The 17,690-nt window shown below is 38.3% G+C and overlaps 2 protein-coding genes across 2 annotated transcripts in view; both read left to right on the forward strand.

Moving 5' to 3' along the window:
* LOC133619182 (uncharacterized) overlaps window positions 1–17,690 on the forward strand; it is a 178,677-nt gene that overhangs the window by 44,770 nt on the left and 116,217 nt on the right. The window lies entirely within an intron of this gene.
* LOC133619197 (uncharacterized) lies at window positions 8,325–14,727 on the forward strand. The gene is made up of 2 exons (XM_061980129.1): window positions 8,325–8,576; window positions 13,856–14,727. Exons 1-2 carry the CDS (start codon window positions 8,417–8,419, stop codon window positions 14,692–14,694), a joined length of 999 nt encoding a protein of 332 aa, XP_061836113.1. The 5' UTR covers window positions 8,325–8,416; the 3' UTR covers window positions 14,695–14,727.

Raw genomic sequence — 17,690 nt, forward strand, 5'->3', positions numbered from 1 at the left:
TCTTTTTTTCAGCTATCTTGTTTTTACAATATGCACGGAAAGTAGCCAGCTTTTCTTGAAAGTCTTTAGGCAGTTGCTGTGAAATAGTAGTCCGTGTGCGGATGGAGAGATTGCGTCTTTTCATGAACCGGAAACCTGTCGCTTAGTAGGAGCCATTTTGTGGTCTTTACAGATGTAAACACACAAAGGAAATGAAACGTAATACCCGCGCGCTTCTTCTTCTTCTTCTACGCGGGCGGGTGGTTGCTTACAGTAGAAGAAGAAGCGCTTCCTGTTCTATGGGGGCGGGTGCTTACCTTGGCGGTTGCTTGCGTAGAAGAAGAAGCACTTCCTCTTCTACGGGGAAAAAAGATGGCGGCTGTTTACCGAAGTTGCGAGACCGAAACTTTATGAAAATGAATCTTAATATTAATCCATATATAAAGCGCACCGGGTTATAAGGCGCACTGTCAGCTTTTGAGAAAATTTGTGGTTTTTAGGTGCGCCTTATAGTGCGGAAAATACGGTAATATAGACAATGCAAGGCATTAGTGAGGTTATAATGCTTTTGCCTGTTAAAGAAAGGAGACTGATCCAATGCAGCAGAGACATTCAATGCGTGCCACGCATTAATATCTCTTGGCCACGCATTAGTGGCTAAGAGATATTAATGCGTGATAATATTATATATCATTATTATAATATTATTGTCAAGAAAGTGTTGACTATTGTTGCCAATGCCCTCCGATCAGGAGTGCGTTCCTCACACTTTGTGTGCGCAGTTGCAGCAAGCAGAACGAGGCTTTTAAGAAGTTAAAAAAATGTTTTAGAAAGACTAGGCCTATATTTTCGTTAGGTAAAAAAAATGTTCTGAATTTATTTCAATGAATATTAACTTGTTAACGTTATAATGCTCAAATAGGGACGAGGGCGGGGTGCACAGTGAAGCAGTGAACAATTTCGCGACAAAGATGAACCTTTATTGATTGATCTGCAGCCATGACAAAATATCAGACAATCTCCATTGTCAACGACAGGCAGGAAAATAAAGATAAACACATAGCCTATGTTGTAGGCATAGGCTCATACGTTTTTAAGTTGAAATAAAAAAATAAATACAAAATGTGCCTCATAAGCCTTAGGCTGTCAAGCACGCGCATAAACTTAAATTATACAATAACATATGTATGTCATCTCTATTTAAACAAAAATAAATTAAATAAATAATAATAATAAATTACCTGCAACTTATTGGCCAAGGCAAATAGCTGAAGGGGGAATTCAAACCCATCAGACTGCACTTTATCATCAAACTTGAATTATAATGAAAATAGACGGTCGCGACAAACAAAGCAGGCTAAATATCCTTACATTGTCGCCAATCGGAGATGCGCTTCACTTGAAAGCGAGGCCAAATAATTATTCACACATAGTAGTATATCTCCAATAGAAAAAAACCACAATAAACAACGCAATTGCCTTAATTCCTTTGCATTGTAGTGCGCCCAAACAACATGTAACCATCAAAATTATTTAGCTGACCGAACTCAATATAGGTTAGACATGGGCTTATTTGGTATAGCCTAGGTAACGTAGACTAATTCGTTTAACATATCCAACCGTATGTCTACTTACCGTATTTTCCGCACCATAAGCCGCCCTGGGTTATAAGCCGCGCCTTCAATGAACGGCATATTTCAAAACTTTGTCCACCTATAAGCCGCCCCGTGTTATAAGCCGCATCTAACTGCGCTAAAGGAATGTCAAAAAAACAGTCAGATAGGTCAGTCAAACTTTAATAATATATTAAAAACCAGCGTGATGTGGGCGCGCATGGAGTCGTATATCAACATGGACGGAGCTGCGTGAAAAAAGCCACCCGGCCTCTTCGCGTAAACTTACCCTAACCGGCTCGCTCATCTTTTCTTCATCCATCCATCCCTTCGAGTTAGCTTTTATGATGACGCCGGCTGGAAAGGTCTCTTTTGGCAAGGTCTTCCTTTTGAATATCACCATGGGTGGAAGTTTCTGGCCATTAGCATGGCAAGCTAGAACCACAGTGAAGGATGACTTCTCATTCCCTGTGGTGCGAATATTCACCGTACGTGCTCCCGTTGTATCCACAGTGCGGTTCACAGGAATATCAAAAGTCAGTGGAACCTCGTCCATGTTGATAATGTTCTCTGGCCGGATCTTTTTTTCAGCTATCTTGTTTTTACAATATGCACGGAAAGTAGCCAGCTTTTCTTGAAAGTCTTTAGGCAGTTGCTGTGAAATAGTAGTCCGTGTGCGGATGGAGAGATTGCGTCTTTTCATGAACCGGAAACCTGTCGCTTAGTAGGAGCCATTTTGTGGTCTTTACAGATGTAAACACACAAAGGAAATGAAACGTAATATCCGCGCGCTTCTTCTTCTTCTTCTACGCGGGCGGGTGGTTGCTTACAGTAGAAGAAGAAGCGCTTCCTGTTCTATGGGGGCGGGTGCTTACCTTGGCGGTTGCTTGCGTAGAAGAAGAAGCACTTCCTCTTCTACGGGGAAAAAAGATGGCGGCTGTTTACCGTAGTTGCGAGACCGAAACTTTATGAAAATGAATCTTAATATTAATCCATATATAAAGCGCACCGGGTTATAAGCCGCACTGTCAGCTTTTGAGTAAATTTGTGGTTTTTAGGTGCGGCTAATAGTGCGGAAAATACGGTACTTTTTTTTTTGTTAGCACTATGCAGGAATAAAATGGCATCTACAGTGCCAGGATTCATGCGAGAGCGCCTGGCCTCTAAAATGCGCCCTGCTGCGCTGAAGGAGCGCTCACTTGCGCCACTTGTTGCTGGGACGCGGTGCCTGATGAATAATTGACTGTTTCAAAGAGTGCTGCTCGTTTTTCGTATGTGGGTAACAACATTTAACTATGTATATATATTTCCGAATTGGTTCAACCGCCAACCGCCCGCATCTATTTAAAATCTATTTTTACCCACCCGACCCGCGGTTTATCCGCGGACTCCGCGGTTGTGTCCGCAAACCGCGCATCTCTAGAGTGAACCTTCATTAGCAGCTGTTGGGCAGAAAAGGAGGAAGTCTTGGATTCTGAATCTTAATTTTCTCTGCACTCAGTTCAGTTTTGAGTGTTTCAGTTTGGTCATAAATGTCGTTCTTTGTTTCACATTGCCAAAGTAAACCGAGACAGAATGGTTTTAGCTACTTCTCTGAGACTCTTCTTTTGTTCAATGCCGTTAGAAACGTCAATGAATTAATACATTCAAGTTAAAACGGATTACGAACTGTTTGCGGCGCATATCTCGAGCCGTCCTCGACATAGACATCTTATAAGTAGACGCAGCATTGGCTGCTGTGACGCGAGAAATTGGGCCGCCATCTTGAAGTGGTGGTGAGGAGCCAGCGAGCAGCCTAAACTGACAGGTAGAAAACAAAAATGGTGTTCAGCGTTTTCCTGCTCAAATGAGCGGCCTGTTGAAAATAGGAATCGGGGGATTACTTTTCACAAGTAAGATTTAAAGGGGAACATTATCACCAGACCTATGTAAGCGTCAATATATACCTTGATGTTGCAGAAAAAAGACCATATATTTTTCTAACCGATTTCCGAACTCTAAATGGGTGAATTTTGGCGAATTAAACGCCTTTCTATTATTCGCTCTCGGAGCGATGACGTCACAACGGGAAGCAATCCGCCATTTTCTCAAACACCGAGTCAGATCAGCTCTGTTATTTTCCGTTTTTTCGACTGTTTTCCGTACCTTGGAGACATCATGCCTCGTCGGTGTGTCGTCGGAGGGTGTAACAACACCAACAGGGACGGGTTCAAGTTGCACCAGTGGCCCAAAGATGCCAAAGTGGCAAGAAATTGGACGTTTGTTCCGCACACTTTACCGACGAAAGCTATGCTACGACAGAGATGGCAAGAATGTGTGGATATCCTGCGACACTCAAAGCAGATGCATTTCCAACCATAAAGTCAAAGAAATCTGCCGCCAGACCCCCATTGAATCTGCCGGAGTGTGTGAGCAATTCAGGGACAAAGGACCCCGGTAGCACGGCAAGCAATGGCGGCAGTTTGTTCCCGCAGACGAGCGAGCTAAACCCCCTATCGACCCTAGCTTCCCTGGCCTGCTGACATCAACTCCAAAACTGGACAGATCAGCTTTCAGGAAAAGAGCGCGGATGAGGGTATGTCTACAGAATATATTAATTGATGAAAATTGGGCTGTCTGCACTCTCAAAGTGCGTGTTGTTGCCAAATGTATTTCATATGCTGTAAACCTAGTTCATAGTTGTTAGTTTCCTTTAATGCCAAACAAACACATACCAATCGTTGGTTAGAAGGCGATCGACGAATTCGTCCTCGCTTTCTCCCGTGTCGCTGGCTGTCGTGTCGTTTTCGTTGGTTTCGCTTGCATACGGTTCAAACCAATACGGCTCAATAGCTTCAGTTTCTTGGTGGTTAAAATCAGGCACTTTGAAGCTTTTTTTAGGGATATTGCGTGATGGGTAAAATTTTGAAAAAAACTTCGACAAATATAATAAGCCACTGGGAACTGATTTTTAATGGTTTTAACCATTCTGAAATTGTGATAATGTTCCCCTTTAACATTAACGTACTATTGGTTGTATTTTGTGAAAAGAATATTAGCACAGAGTTGAGAAGGAGCAAAGATCTTCAATAGTACTGAAATCGTAGCCGCTAGCAAACAAGAGTATGACCATAATAGAATTGCTTGTCAATGAAATGAATTACCGTATTTTCCGCACCATAAGGCGCCCTGGGTTATAAGCCGCGCCTTCAATGAACGGCATATTTCAAAACTTTGTCCACCTATAAGTCGCCCCGTGTTATAAGCCGCATCTAACTGCGCTAAAGGAATGTCAAAAAAACAGTCAGGTCAGTCAAACTTTAATAATATATTAAAAACCAGCGTTCTAACAACTCTGTTCACTCCCAAAATGTACGGTAATGTGCAAATGTGCAATCACAAACATAGTAAAATTCAAAATAGTGCAGAGCAATAACATCAATAACTTAATGTTGCTCGAACGTTAATGTCACAACACACAAAATAAACATAACGCTCACTTTCTGAAGTTATTCTTCATTCATAAATCCCTCGAATTCTTCTCCTTCGGTGTCCGAATTAAAAAGTTGGGCGAATACGGGATCCAAAATGTCCGTCTCGTCGAAGTCATTGCCTTCCGGAAAGCTCGGACCACAGTTGAGACCGAAATATCCGCCCAGGCATTTACGATCCACTGGCAGATGTTGGCGTATGTCGTCCGGCGCTGTCTCCCTGTCTTAGTGAAGGTGTGTTCGCCTTCGGTCATCCATTGTTCCCACGCCGTTCGCAGTCGTGCTTTAAATGCCCTGTTGACACCAATATCGAGCGGTTGGAGTTCTTTGGTTAATCCACCCGGAATGACGGCAAGTGTTGTATTTGTGTGCTTCACTTGTTTTTTGACACCATCTGTGATGTGGGCGCGCATGGAGTTGTATATCAACATGGAACACACAAAGGAAATGAAACGTAATACCCGCGCGCTTCTTCTTCTACGGGGGCGGGTGGTTGCTTACCGTAGAAGAAGAAGCGCTTCCTCTTCTACGGGGGCGGGTGCTTACCTTGGCAGTTGCTTACCATAGAAGAAGAAACGCTTCCTCTTCTACGGGGAAAAAAGATGGCGGCTGTTTACCGTAGTTGCGAGACCGAAACTTTATGAAAATAAATATTTATATTAATCCATATATAAGGCGCACCGGGTTATAAGCCGCACTGTCAGCTTTTGTGAAAATTTGTGGTTTTTAGGTGCGGCTTATAGTGCGGAAAATACGGTACATTTAAAAATGTCATACTTGAGTAACATAAAGTTGAAATAAATGATGAAGATAAAGATTGCAAACCTATGGTGGCATCATGCCTTCAGTGTGCATATTGTGTATAGTTCTCTGCAAACCTATGAAATGTTCTATCTTGTCTTCATTATTTTGTCAGAATGCTTCATTTGTATGTGAAAATCAGAAAGAAATCTTCTGGGGGAGGATGACACCCCTACAGGGGTTTGCTTTACAAACTTTCAGCCCCACCTAAAACAAAATTCACCAGCCGCCCCTGATTATGATGCATTCTCATTTTAGGCAAAGTATAAGACAATACTTTCTTAGCAGTATAATTGTAAGCAGGAATAAGTCTTCAAGTAGCAATATTCAAATACTAACATTGTTGGGTAAGACACAATTTGCTTTTATTCTGAATCCAGTGAAACAGATTGGTGGTTTTATAAATAAATATAAAGACTTTCAGGTGTTTATATATGTTTATGTTGAAGTATTTGGCAGATGCTTTTATCCAAAGCGACACACATAAATATGTATAAAACAATCAATGTAAACATTATCATTTAAGGGAAGAATGTAATAGAAAATATCAATACAAAGTGTCAAGACAGAATAAACTCTCTGCTGCTGCAGCAACAGAGATACAGTCTATAAGATATATAGATATCTAATGTATTCATACATTGTTTATGTAGCATGTATATATAATCTCATCATATTGTTTCTTCAATTTAAAAATAGCTGACCGTTTTTTCCCCCTTCTCTGGGATTATATTCCCAGTTTTGATCTGGGACGTCTGCTCACTTATAACCAGAGGTGGGTAGAGTAGCCAGAAATTGTACTCAATTAAGAGTACTGTTACTTTAGAGATTTATTACTCAAGTAAAAGTAAGGAGTAGTCACCCAAATATTTACTTGAGTAAAAGTAAAAAGTATGTTGTGAAAAAACTACTCAAGTACTGAGTAACTGATGAGTAACATATACACACACACACACACACACATATATATATATATATATATATATATATATATATATATATATATATATATATATATGTATGTATGTATGTATGTATGTATGTATGTATGTATGTATGTATGTATGTATGTATGTATGTATGTATATATATATATATACACACACACACAAATATATATACACATATATATATATATATACACACATATATATATACATACATTGATATATACAGTATATAATTTATATTTATTTAGCCGTTTTTGTTTACATGTTAAAGGTGTTTTAATGAATATACATGCATGTTTAACATATAGATTCCTTTCTTTCATGAAGACAAGAATATAAGTTGGTGTATTACCTGATTCTGATGACTTGCATTGATTGTAATCAGACAGTAGTGATGATAACGTCCACGTTTTCAAATGGAGGAGAAAAAAAGTTCTTCCTTTCTGTCTAATACCACATGAAAGTGGTTGGTTTTTGGCTTCTTATTTGTCCAGCTTCCATATTCGTTTTTATACACTTTACAAGAAATACATTGGCGGCAAACTCCGCCGCTTGCTAGCTTGCTAGCTTGTTTGCGCTGGCTTTCGGAGACTCTTATTTTGAAAGCGCAGGCGCGATGGAGCGGCACTTTTATTGTGAAGACAGGAACTGTGCAGTCAGTCTTTAGGCTTTTGACGGGATGTACGGTTGAAATAAAAAAAGGGTCTTTTTTCCTTCACACTTTTGATTGATTGATTGGAACTTTTATTAGTAGATTGCACAGTACAGTACATATTCCGTACGATTGACCACTAAATGGTAACACCCCAATAAGTTTTTACACTTGTTTAAGTCAGGTCATGTGACCACCTGGCTCTGTTTGATTGGTCCAACGTCACCAGTGACTGCATCTGATTGGTGGAACGGAGTGAACGTCACCAGTGACTGTATTTGTTGAAACGGAGGCACTATGAAGGTCTGTCTGACAGACCAAAACAAACAAAGCGTGCATTAACAGATAGATAAAAATTAGTAGCGAGTAGTGAGCTGAATGTAGATAAAAGTAGCGGAGTAAAAGTAGCGTTTCTTCTCTATAAATATACTCAAGTAAAAGTAAAAGTATGTTGCATTAAAACTACTCTCAGAAGTACAATTTATCCCAAAAGTTACTCAAGTAGATGTAACGGAGTAAATGTAGCGCGTTACTACCCACCTCTGCTTATAACATATAATAATATTCTATTACTGTTAAGCAAACTATGAATAATAAAAAATGTGTCCTTTATCATAGCTACACGTATGAGAAAAAAGGGGGTGAAAATCAGTGGTATTCAGTGAGGTAAGATGAATTAAATGTCATTGCTCCTGCCAAATGAATTGCACTGAGTGGAGCGGATCACCACTCCAAGATGGCGGCCCCGCGTCTCGTCAGCGCCAGTGGGCAGTAGCGCTCCATGCTGCGTACCCTTATATGGTCTATGAAGGATGGCAGCAGTGTGACGTCAACGCTCGGGCTGCCGTAAAACCTCCTTTCGGAGTCGGAAAACAGGCTCGACGTTGACCACGCTTGACGACACACGCCAAACAAAAGGGCGATACAAGCGAATTTCATCAAACATCAAAAATGTTGAAAGAGTTGGTGAAGGAGCGACTCATGGCGGCGGCTGATGAAATATTCGCGCTGTTTGAAAGAACCATCGCGTCGTACGAGGAGGAACTTTCTAGAACACGAGAGAAGGAGCGACATCGACAACTGCGAACTGAAAGTGTGCTCCATATAGAAGGTATGTTGACATATTTAATAATATTCTACTTAGTCATTCAACATTATTATATGTTTTATTCAAAGCACAGGCGACATTAACATGCATTAATTCACAACACTGTAAATAATGATGGGGCTAATATACACTATTAAACAAAAGAGTGAAACATTTCTTAAATGTATTTTTTATTGTGTAAATCATGTCAGAGGAACAATCATCTTTGCTACATCCAGGGCCGGCTGCAGAAATGTCGAATGTAAAAGTTCAGTCACTTGTCTTGATCTTGCAGATCTATTTGTCAGATTTAACTCGCTTTTCTCAAATATAGCTCACTTTTGTCCCATTTAACACATTTTCCCACACTGTCATCACATTTAAAAGTTTAAATTAAATGTTGACTCTAAATATTATATCCAAATGTTATAGCTCAACCTAAATCTTAAATATAAATGTAAATGTTAAATCCAGATGTACATGTTACATCTAAATTTAAATCTAATGTTAAATGTCAAATCTAAACCTAAATGTTAAATCTAAATCTAAATGTTAAAGCTAAATCTAAAAAAAAGTGCTTAAGAGACATTTACAGCAGCACCTTTGCTAGCTCAGTTGGTAGAGTGGAGGACTGTAGATGCCGATGTTGACATCCATCTTCTTTTCCTTCTTCTTGATCTTCATATTTTTCTTCTTCATCTTCTTCTTCATCATCTTCTTCTTCTTCATCTTTTTCTACTTCATCTTCTTTTTCTTATTCTTGTTCTTCATATTTTTCTTCTTCATCTTCTTCTTTTTCTTCTTCATCTTTATCGTTTTCTTCTTTTTCTTCTTCATCTTTTTCTTCTTCATCTTCTACTTCTTCTTCTTCTCCTCCTCCTTGTTTTTCTTTTTCTACTTCTTTTTCTTCCTCTTTTTTTCTTCTTCTCTTTCTTTTTCGTTTTCTTTTTCTTATTATTTTTTTTCTACTTCTACTTCTACTACTCTTCTTCTTTTTTTTCGTTTTCTTTTTCTTCTTTTTCTTCTACTTCTTCTTCTTATTATTATTATTATTTTTCTTCTTCATCTTCTTTTTCTTCTTCTTCTTCTTCTTCATCTTTTTCTTCTTCTTCATCTTCTACTTCTTCTCCTCCTCCTTGTTTTTCTTTTTTTACTTCTTTTTCTTCTTTTTTTCTTCTCTTTCTTTTTCGTTTTCTTTTTCTTATTATTTTTCTTCTACTTCTACTTCTACTACTCTTCTTCTTCTTTTTTTCGTTTTCTTTTTCTTCTTTTTCTTCTACTTCTTCTTCTTCTTTTTTTCTTCTTCATCTTCATCTTTTTCTTCATCTTCTTTTTCTTCTTCATCCTCATCTTTTTGTTCTTCTTCATCTTCATCTTTTTGTTCTTCTATCATTTATTGATCAAAAATGCACATCAATGAGGGAGATAAATAAAAAAATGAATGAATCTTCTTCTTTTTCTTCTTCATCTTTTTCTTCTTCTTCTTCTTCTTCTTCATCTTCATCTTTTTCTTCATCTTCTTCATCTTCTACTTCTTCTTCTCCTCCTTGTTTTTCTTTTTCTACTTCTTTTTCTTCTTTTTTTCTTCTCTTTCTTTTTCGTTTTCTTTTTCTTCTTTTTTTTCGTTTTCCTTTTCTTCTTTTTCTTCTACTTCTTCTTATTATTATTATTTTTCTTCTTCATCTTCTTCTTTTTCTTCTTCATCTTCATCTTTTTCTTCATCTTCTTTTTCTTCTTCATCTTCATCTTTTTGTTCTTCTTCATCTCCATCTTTTTGTTCTTCTATCATTTATTGATCAAAAATGCACATCAATGAGGGAGATAAATAAAAAATGAATGAATCTTCTTTTTCTTCTTCATCTTTTTCTTCTTCTTCTTCTTCTTCATCTTTTTCTTCTTCTTCATCTTCTACTTCTTCTCCTCCTCCTTGTTTTTCTTTTTTTACTTCTTTTTCTTCTTTTTTTCTTCTCTTTCTTTTTCGTTTTCTTTTTCTTATTATTTTTCTTCTACTTCTACTTCTACTACTCTTCTTCTTTTTTTCGTTTTCTTTTTCTTCTTTTTCTTCTACTTCTTCTTCTTCTTTTTTTCTTCTTCATCTTCATCTTTTTCTTCATCTTCTTTTTCTTCTTCATCCTCATCTTTTTGTTCTTCTTCATCTTCATCTTTTTGTTCTTCTATCATTTATTGATCAAAAATGCACATCAATGAGGGAGATAAATAAAAAAATGAATGAATCTTCTTCTTTTTCTTCTTCATCTTTTTCTTCTTCTTCTTCTTCATCTTCATCTTCATCTTTTTCTTCATCTTCTTCATCTTCTACTTCTTCTTCTCCTCCTTGTTTTTCTTTTTCTACTTCTTTTTCTTCTTTTTTTCTTCTCTTTCTTTTTCGTTTTCTTTTTCTTCTTTTTTTTCATTTTCCTTTTCTTCTTTTTCTTCTACTTCTTCTTATTATTATTATTTTTCTTCTTCATCTTCTTCTTTTTCTTCTTCATCTTCATCTTTTTCTTCATCTTCTTTTTCTTCTTCATCTTCATCTTTTTGTTCTTCTTCATCTCCATCTTTTTGTTCTTCTATCATTTATTGATCAAAAATGCACATCAATGAGGGAGATAAATAAAAAATGAATGAATCTTCTTCTTCTTCTTCTTCTTCTTCTTCTTCATCTTCATCTTTTTCTTCTTCATCTTCTTTTTCTTCTTTATCTTCATCTTTTTGTTCTTCTTCTTCTTATTATTATTATTTTTCTTCTTCATCTTCTTCTTTTTCTTCTTCTTCATCTTCATCTTTTTCTTCTTCATCTTCATCTTTTTGTTCTTCTTCATCATCTTTTTGTTCTTCTATCATTTATTGTTCAAAAATGCACATCAATGAGGGAGATAAATAAAAAATAAATTAATCTTTTTCTTCTTCTTCTTCTTCTTTTTCTTCTTCTTCTCCTCCTCCTTCTCATGCAGTATGTACTGTACATGACCACATGCACTATGTACTGTACATGACCACAACTCACCTTCTGGCGTTAAAGCTGGCAGACTAACTAATAACTAAATAACCAGAGTAGACATTTGTAGAATAAATATTATCGCCTCAGACAAAACAACATTGCCAAAACAAAAAAATATGTTTTTTGTGTTGTGCAGAAGTCCAGCAGGTGATTGGTCATCCAAAAGAACAGCTTCTTCTTTTTCTTCTTCATCTTCATCTTTTTCTTCTTCATCTTCATCTTTTTGTTCTTCTTCATCTTCATCTTTTTGTTCTTCTATCATTTATTGATCAAAAATGCACATCGATGAGGGAGATAAATAAAAAATAAATGAATCTTCTTCTTCTTCTTCTTCTTCTTCTTCTTCTTCCTCTTCTTCTTCTTCTTGTACTTGTACTTCTTCATATTTTTCTTCTTCTTCTTCTTCATCTTCATCTTTTTCTTCTTCATCTTCTACTTCTTCTTCTTTTCCTCCTTGTTTTTCTTTTTCTACTTCTTTTTCTTCTTCTTTTTTTCTTCTCTTTCTCTTTCTTTTTCGTTTTCTTTTTCTTATTATTTTTCTTCTACTTCTACTACTCTTCTTCTTCTTTTTTTTCGTTTTCTTTTTCTTCTTTTTCTTCTACTTCTTCTTCTTCTTATTATTATTATTATTATTTTTCTTCTTCATCTTCTTCTTTTTCTTCTTTTTCTTCATCTTCATCTTTTTCTTCTTCATCTTCTTTTTCTTCTTCATCTTCATCTTTTTGTTCTTCTTCTTATTATTATTATTTTTCTTCTTCATCTTTTTCTTTTTCTTCTTCATCTTCATTTTTTTCTTCTTCATCTTCATCTTTTTGTTCTTCTTCATCTCCATCTTTTTGTTCTTCTATCATTTATTGATCAAAAATGCACATCAATGAGGGAGATAAATAAAAAATGAATGAATCTTCTTCTTCTTCTTCTTCTTCCTCTTCTTCTTCTTCTTCTTCTTCTTCTTCTTCTTCTTCTTCTTCTTGTACTTGTACTTCTTCTTCATATTTTTCTTCTTCTTCTTCTTCTTCATCTTCATCTTTTTCTTCTTCATCTTCTACTTCTTCTTCTTTTCCTCCTCCTTGTTTTTCTTTTTCTACTTCTTTTTCTTCTTTTTTTCTTCTCTTTTTCGTTTTCTTTTTCTTATTATTTTTCTTCTACTTCTACTACTCTTCTTCTTCTTTTTTTTCGTTTTCTTTTTCTTCTTTTTCTTCTACTTCTTCTTCTTATTATTATTATTATTATTTTTATTCTTCATCTTCTTCTTTTTCTTCTTCTTCTTCATCTTCTTCTTTTTCTTCTTCATCTTCATCTTTTTCTTATTCATCTTCTTTTTCTTCTTCATCTTCATCTTTTTGTTCTTCTTCATCTTCATCTTTTTGTTCTTCTATCATTTATTGATCAAAAATGCACATCAATGAGGGAGATAAATAAAAAATAAATGAATCTTCTTCTTCTTCTTCTTCTTCTTCATCTTTTTCTTCTTCATCTTCTTTTTCTTCTTCATCTTCATCTTTTTGTTCTTCTTCTTCTTCTTATTATTTTTCTTCTTCATCTTTTTCTTTTTCTTCTTCATCTTTTTCTTCTTCATCTTCATTTTCTTCTTCATCTTCATCTTTTTGTTCTTCTTCATCTCCATCTTTTTGTTCTTCTATCATTTATTGATCAAAAATGCACATCAATGAGGGAGATAAATTCTTCTTCTTCTTCTTCTTCTTCTTCTTCTTCTTCTTCTTCTTCTTCTTCTCCTCCTCCTCCTTCTCATGCAGTATGTACTGTACATGACCACATGCAGTATGTACTGTACATGACCACAACTCACATTCTGGCGTTAAAGCTCGCAGACTAACTAATAACTAAATAACCAGAGTAGGCTAAAGAACAGCTTCTTCCCCAGGGCCATAACCATCCTGAACGGACTGCCCCATTGTCCCTCATAACTGCCTTCTCTTCGGTGCAATAACCCATTCCACCAACCACCCTGTTTTTGTTTTGTTTTTTCATGTATATATTCATTTCACACCATATTCATTGCACTTCTACATTTTTTATATTTTTATATATTTGCACATTTTTTTTTTTTTTTGTTGTTGTTTTTTTTTTTGTTGTTGTTGTTTTTTTTTTTTTTTCTAGCATGCACACATCGCACTGTATGGAATGGCCTCAATCTCGTTACCTTGCGTAATGACAATAAAGCTGATTCTGATTCTGATTCTGATTCTGATTCTGAGTAGACATTTGTAGAATAAATATTAACCGCCTCAGACAAAACAACATTGCCAAAACAAAAAAATATGTTTTTTGTGTTGTGCAGAAGTCCAGCAGGTGATTGGTCATCCAAAAGAACAGCTGTTGGGAAGGACGTCCACTTGGAAACAGGAGGATCCACAGCCCCCCCACTTTAAAAGGGAAGATGAGGAAGTGTGGATCACACAGGAGGGAGAGGGCTGTCTATGGCCGCAAGAGGCTGAGATCCCCAAGTTGCCACTGACTGGGGTCTCTGTGAAGACCGAAGACCATGAAGACGAACCAGTCGAGTCCTCACTGCGTCATCACAGTCCAAGTGAGGAGAACAGAGGGGCGGAGCCTCCAAACAGCAGCTTACTACAACTCCAGACAACAGAAATGGATGTGGACTTCTGTGAGGTCCCACTGTCAGATAGTGAGGATCAACCTTTGAGCAGCGAGACACAATGTGAAGACCATATGAGGACTCACACTGGCAACAAACATTCTAAATGCCCTAAAAAGAAGGTCGGTACCAAAGGTTTTGCTTGCTCTTTTTGTGTCAAAAGCTTTTTCCATAAGACAGATTTTGCTCGACACATAAGAACACACACCGGAGAAAAACCTTTCACTTGTTCAGTTTGTGGCCAAAGGTTCGCTCGGAACGGCACTTTGACGACACACATGAGAACCCACACGGGCGAGAAACCCTTCACTTGTTCGCTTTGCGCCAAGACATTTTCCCAAAAGCCACACTTGATAAAGCACATGAGAACGCACACGGGAGAAAAACCCTTCACTTGTGCAGTTTGCGGTAAAAGGTTCTCTCAGAAGTCGGCAATGGTGATACACGTGAGGACGCACGCGCGGAAAAAAGCTTTTCGAGGACAGTTGGGCTCAGCCGCGCGAAAGAATAGGATGAGATGAGGACATTTGCATACTCTTTCAAGCGACTGTGTATTACACAAGCTTGCTCGGCTTTCCACTTCTGAAGCAAATCACCGGTTTTGTTTTGTAGTGATAAAGAAAAAGTTGTTTTTGTCTCAGACGCTAAACGACTGTTTTGTGACGGGGAGATGAAGTCATTAGTCTGATTATGACCTCTTTGCTGCGCTCATCATGCGCCGTCTTCAACATAGACATGTTGTAAGGGTACGCAGCATGGAGCGCTACTGCTTACTGGCGCTGACGAGACGCGGGGCCGCCATCTTGGAGTGGTGATCAGTGCAATTCATTTGGCAGGAGCAATGACATTTACCGTATTTTCCGCACCATAAGGCGCCCTGGGTTATAAGCCGCGCCTTCAATGAACGGCATATTTCAAAACTTTGTCCACCTATAAGCCGCCCCGTGTTATAAGCCGCATCTAACTGCGCTAAAGGAATGTCAAAAAAACAGTCAGATAGGTCAGTCAAACTTTAATAATATATTAAAAACCAGCGTGATGTGGGCGCGCATGGAGTCGTATATCAACATGGACGGAGCTGCGTGAAAAAAGCCACCCGGCCTCTTCGCGTAAACTTCCCTTAACCACTCGCTCATCTTTTCTTCATCCATCCATCCCTTCGAGTTAGCTTTTATGATGACGCCGGCTGGAAAGGTCTCTTTTGGCAAGGTCTTCCTGTTGAATATCACCATGGGTGGAAGTTTCTGGCCATTAGCATGGCAAGCTAGAACCACAGTGAAGGATGACTTCTCATTCCCTGTGGTGCGAATATTCACCGTACGTGCTCCCGTTGTATCCACAGTGCGGTTCACAGGAATATCAAAAGTCAGTGGAACCTCGTCCATGTTGATAATGTTCTCTGGCCGGATCTTTTTTTCAGCTACCGTATTTTCCGCACTATAAGGCGCACTTAAAAACCACAATTTTTCTCAAAAGCTGACAGTGCGCCTTATAACCCGGTGCGCTTTATTACGATTCATTTTCATAAAGTTTCGGTCTCGCAACTTCGGTAAACAGCCGCCATCTTTTTTCCCGGTAGAACAGGAAGCGCTTCTTCTTCTACGCAAGCAACCGCCAAGGAAAGCACCCGCCCCCATAGAACAGGAAGCGCTTCACCCGCCCCCGGAAGAAGAAGAAAAAACGCGCGGATATCACCGTACGTTTCATTTCCTGTTTACATCTGTAAAGACCACAAAATGGCTCCTACTAAGCGATCCGGTTCATAAAAAGACGCAATCTCTCCATCCGCACACGGATTACTACCGTATTTCACAGCAACTGATATTCCTGTGAACCGCACTGTGGAACGGGAGCACGTACGGTGAATATTCGCACCACAGGGAATGAGAAGTCATCCTTCACTGTGGTTCTAGCTTGCCATGCTAACTTCCACCCATGATGATATTCAAAAGGAAGACCTTGCCAAAAGAGACCTTTCCAGCCGGCGTCATCATAAAAGCTAACTCGAAGGGATGGATGGATGAAGAAAAGATGAGCGAGTGGTTAAGGGAAGTTTACGCGAAGAGGCCGGGTGGCTTTTTTCACACAGCTCCGAAGGCGAACACACCTTCACTAAGACGGGCAGATAGCGCCGGTCGACATACGCCAACATCTGCCAGTGGATCGTAAATGCCTGGGCAGATAGTTTCGGTCACAACTGTGGTCCGAGCTTTCCGGAAGGCAGGATTCACAGAACTGCTGCACAACAACAGCGACACTGAATCCGATGACTTCGACGAGGCGGAGCCGGCCATTTTTGGATCCCACGCTTGCGCAACTTTTCAATTCGGACACCGAAGACGAAGAATTCGAAGGATTTACGAATGAAGAATAACTTCAGAAGGTGAGCGCTATGTTTATTTTGTGTGTTGTGACATTAACGTTCGAGCAACATTATGTTGCTATTTATTGCTCTACACCATTTTGAATTTTACTATGTTTGTGATTGCACATTTGCGTACATTTTGGGACAGAGTTGTTAGAACGCTGGTTTTCAATATATTATTAAAGTTTGACTGAACTATCTGACTGTTTTTTTGACATTCACTTTAGCGCAGCGTTTTTTTGACATTCACTTTAGCGCAGCGTAGGCGCGGCTTATAGTCCGGGGCGGCTTATTGGTGGACAAAATTATGAAATATGTAATTCATAGAAGGTGCGGCTAATAATCCGGTGCGCCTTATAGTGCGGAAAATACGGTATCTTGTTTTTACAATATGCACGGAAAGTAGCCAGCTTTTCTTGAAAGTCTTTAGGCAGTTGCTGTGAAATAGTAGTCCGTGTGCGGATGGAGAGATTGCGTCTTTTCATGAACCGGAAACCTGTCGCTTAGTAGGAGCCATTTTGTGGTCTTTACAGATGTAAACACACAAAAGAAATGAAACGTAATATCCGCGCGCTTTTTCTTCTTCTACGGGGGCGGGTGGTTGCTTACAGTAGAAGAAGAAGCGCTTCCTGTTCTATGGGGGCGGGTGCTTACCTTGGCGGTTGCTTGCGTAGAAGAAGAAGCACTTCCTCTTCTACGGGGAAAAAAGATGGCGGCTGTTTACCGTAGTTGCGAGACCGAAACTTTATGAAAATGAATCTTAATATTAATCCATATATAAAGCGCACCGGGTTATAAGCCGCACTGTCAGCTTTTGAGTAAATTTGTGGTTTTTAGGTGCGGCTAATAGTGCAGAAAATACGGTAATTCATCTTACCTCACTGAATACCACTGATTTTCACGCACTTTTTTGTCATACGTGTAGCTATGATAAAGGACACATGTTTTATTATTCATAGTTTGCCTAACAGTAATAGAATATTCTTATAAGTGACCAGACGTCCCAGATCAAAACTGGGAATATAATCCCAGAGAAGGGGGGAAAAAGGGTCAGCTATTTTTAAGTTGAAGAAACAATATGATGAGGTTATATATACCGTATTTTCCGCACTATTAGCCGCACCTAAAAACCACAAATTTACTCAAAAGCTG

Source organism: Nerophis lumbriciformis, linkage group LG20, assembly GCF_033978685.3.
Source record: "Nerophis lumbriciformis linkage group LG20, RoL_Nlum_v2.1, whole genome shotgun sequence".
NCBI classification, from domain to species: Eukaryota; Metazoa; Chordata; class Actinopteri; order Syngnathiformes; family Syngnathidae; genus Nerophis; species Nerophis lumbriciformis.

Coding starts and splice junctions, on each gene's coding strand:
- LOC133619197 (XM_061980129.1), top strand. CDS start 8,417: ATGTTGAAAGAGTTGGTGAAGGAGCGACTCATGGCGGCGGCTGATGAA. Junction 8,577..13,855: donor AAGTGTGCTCCATATAGAAG/GTATGTTGACAT, acceptor TGTGTTGTGCAG/AAGTCCAGCAGGTGATTGGT.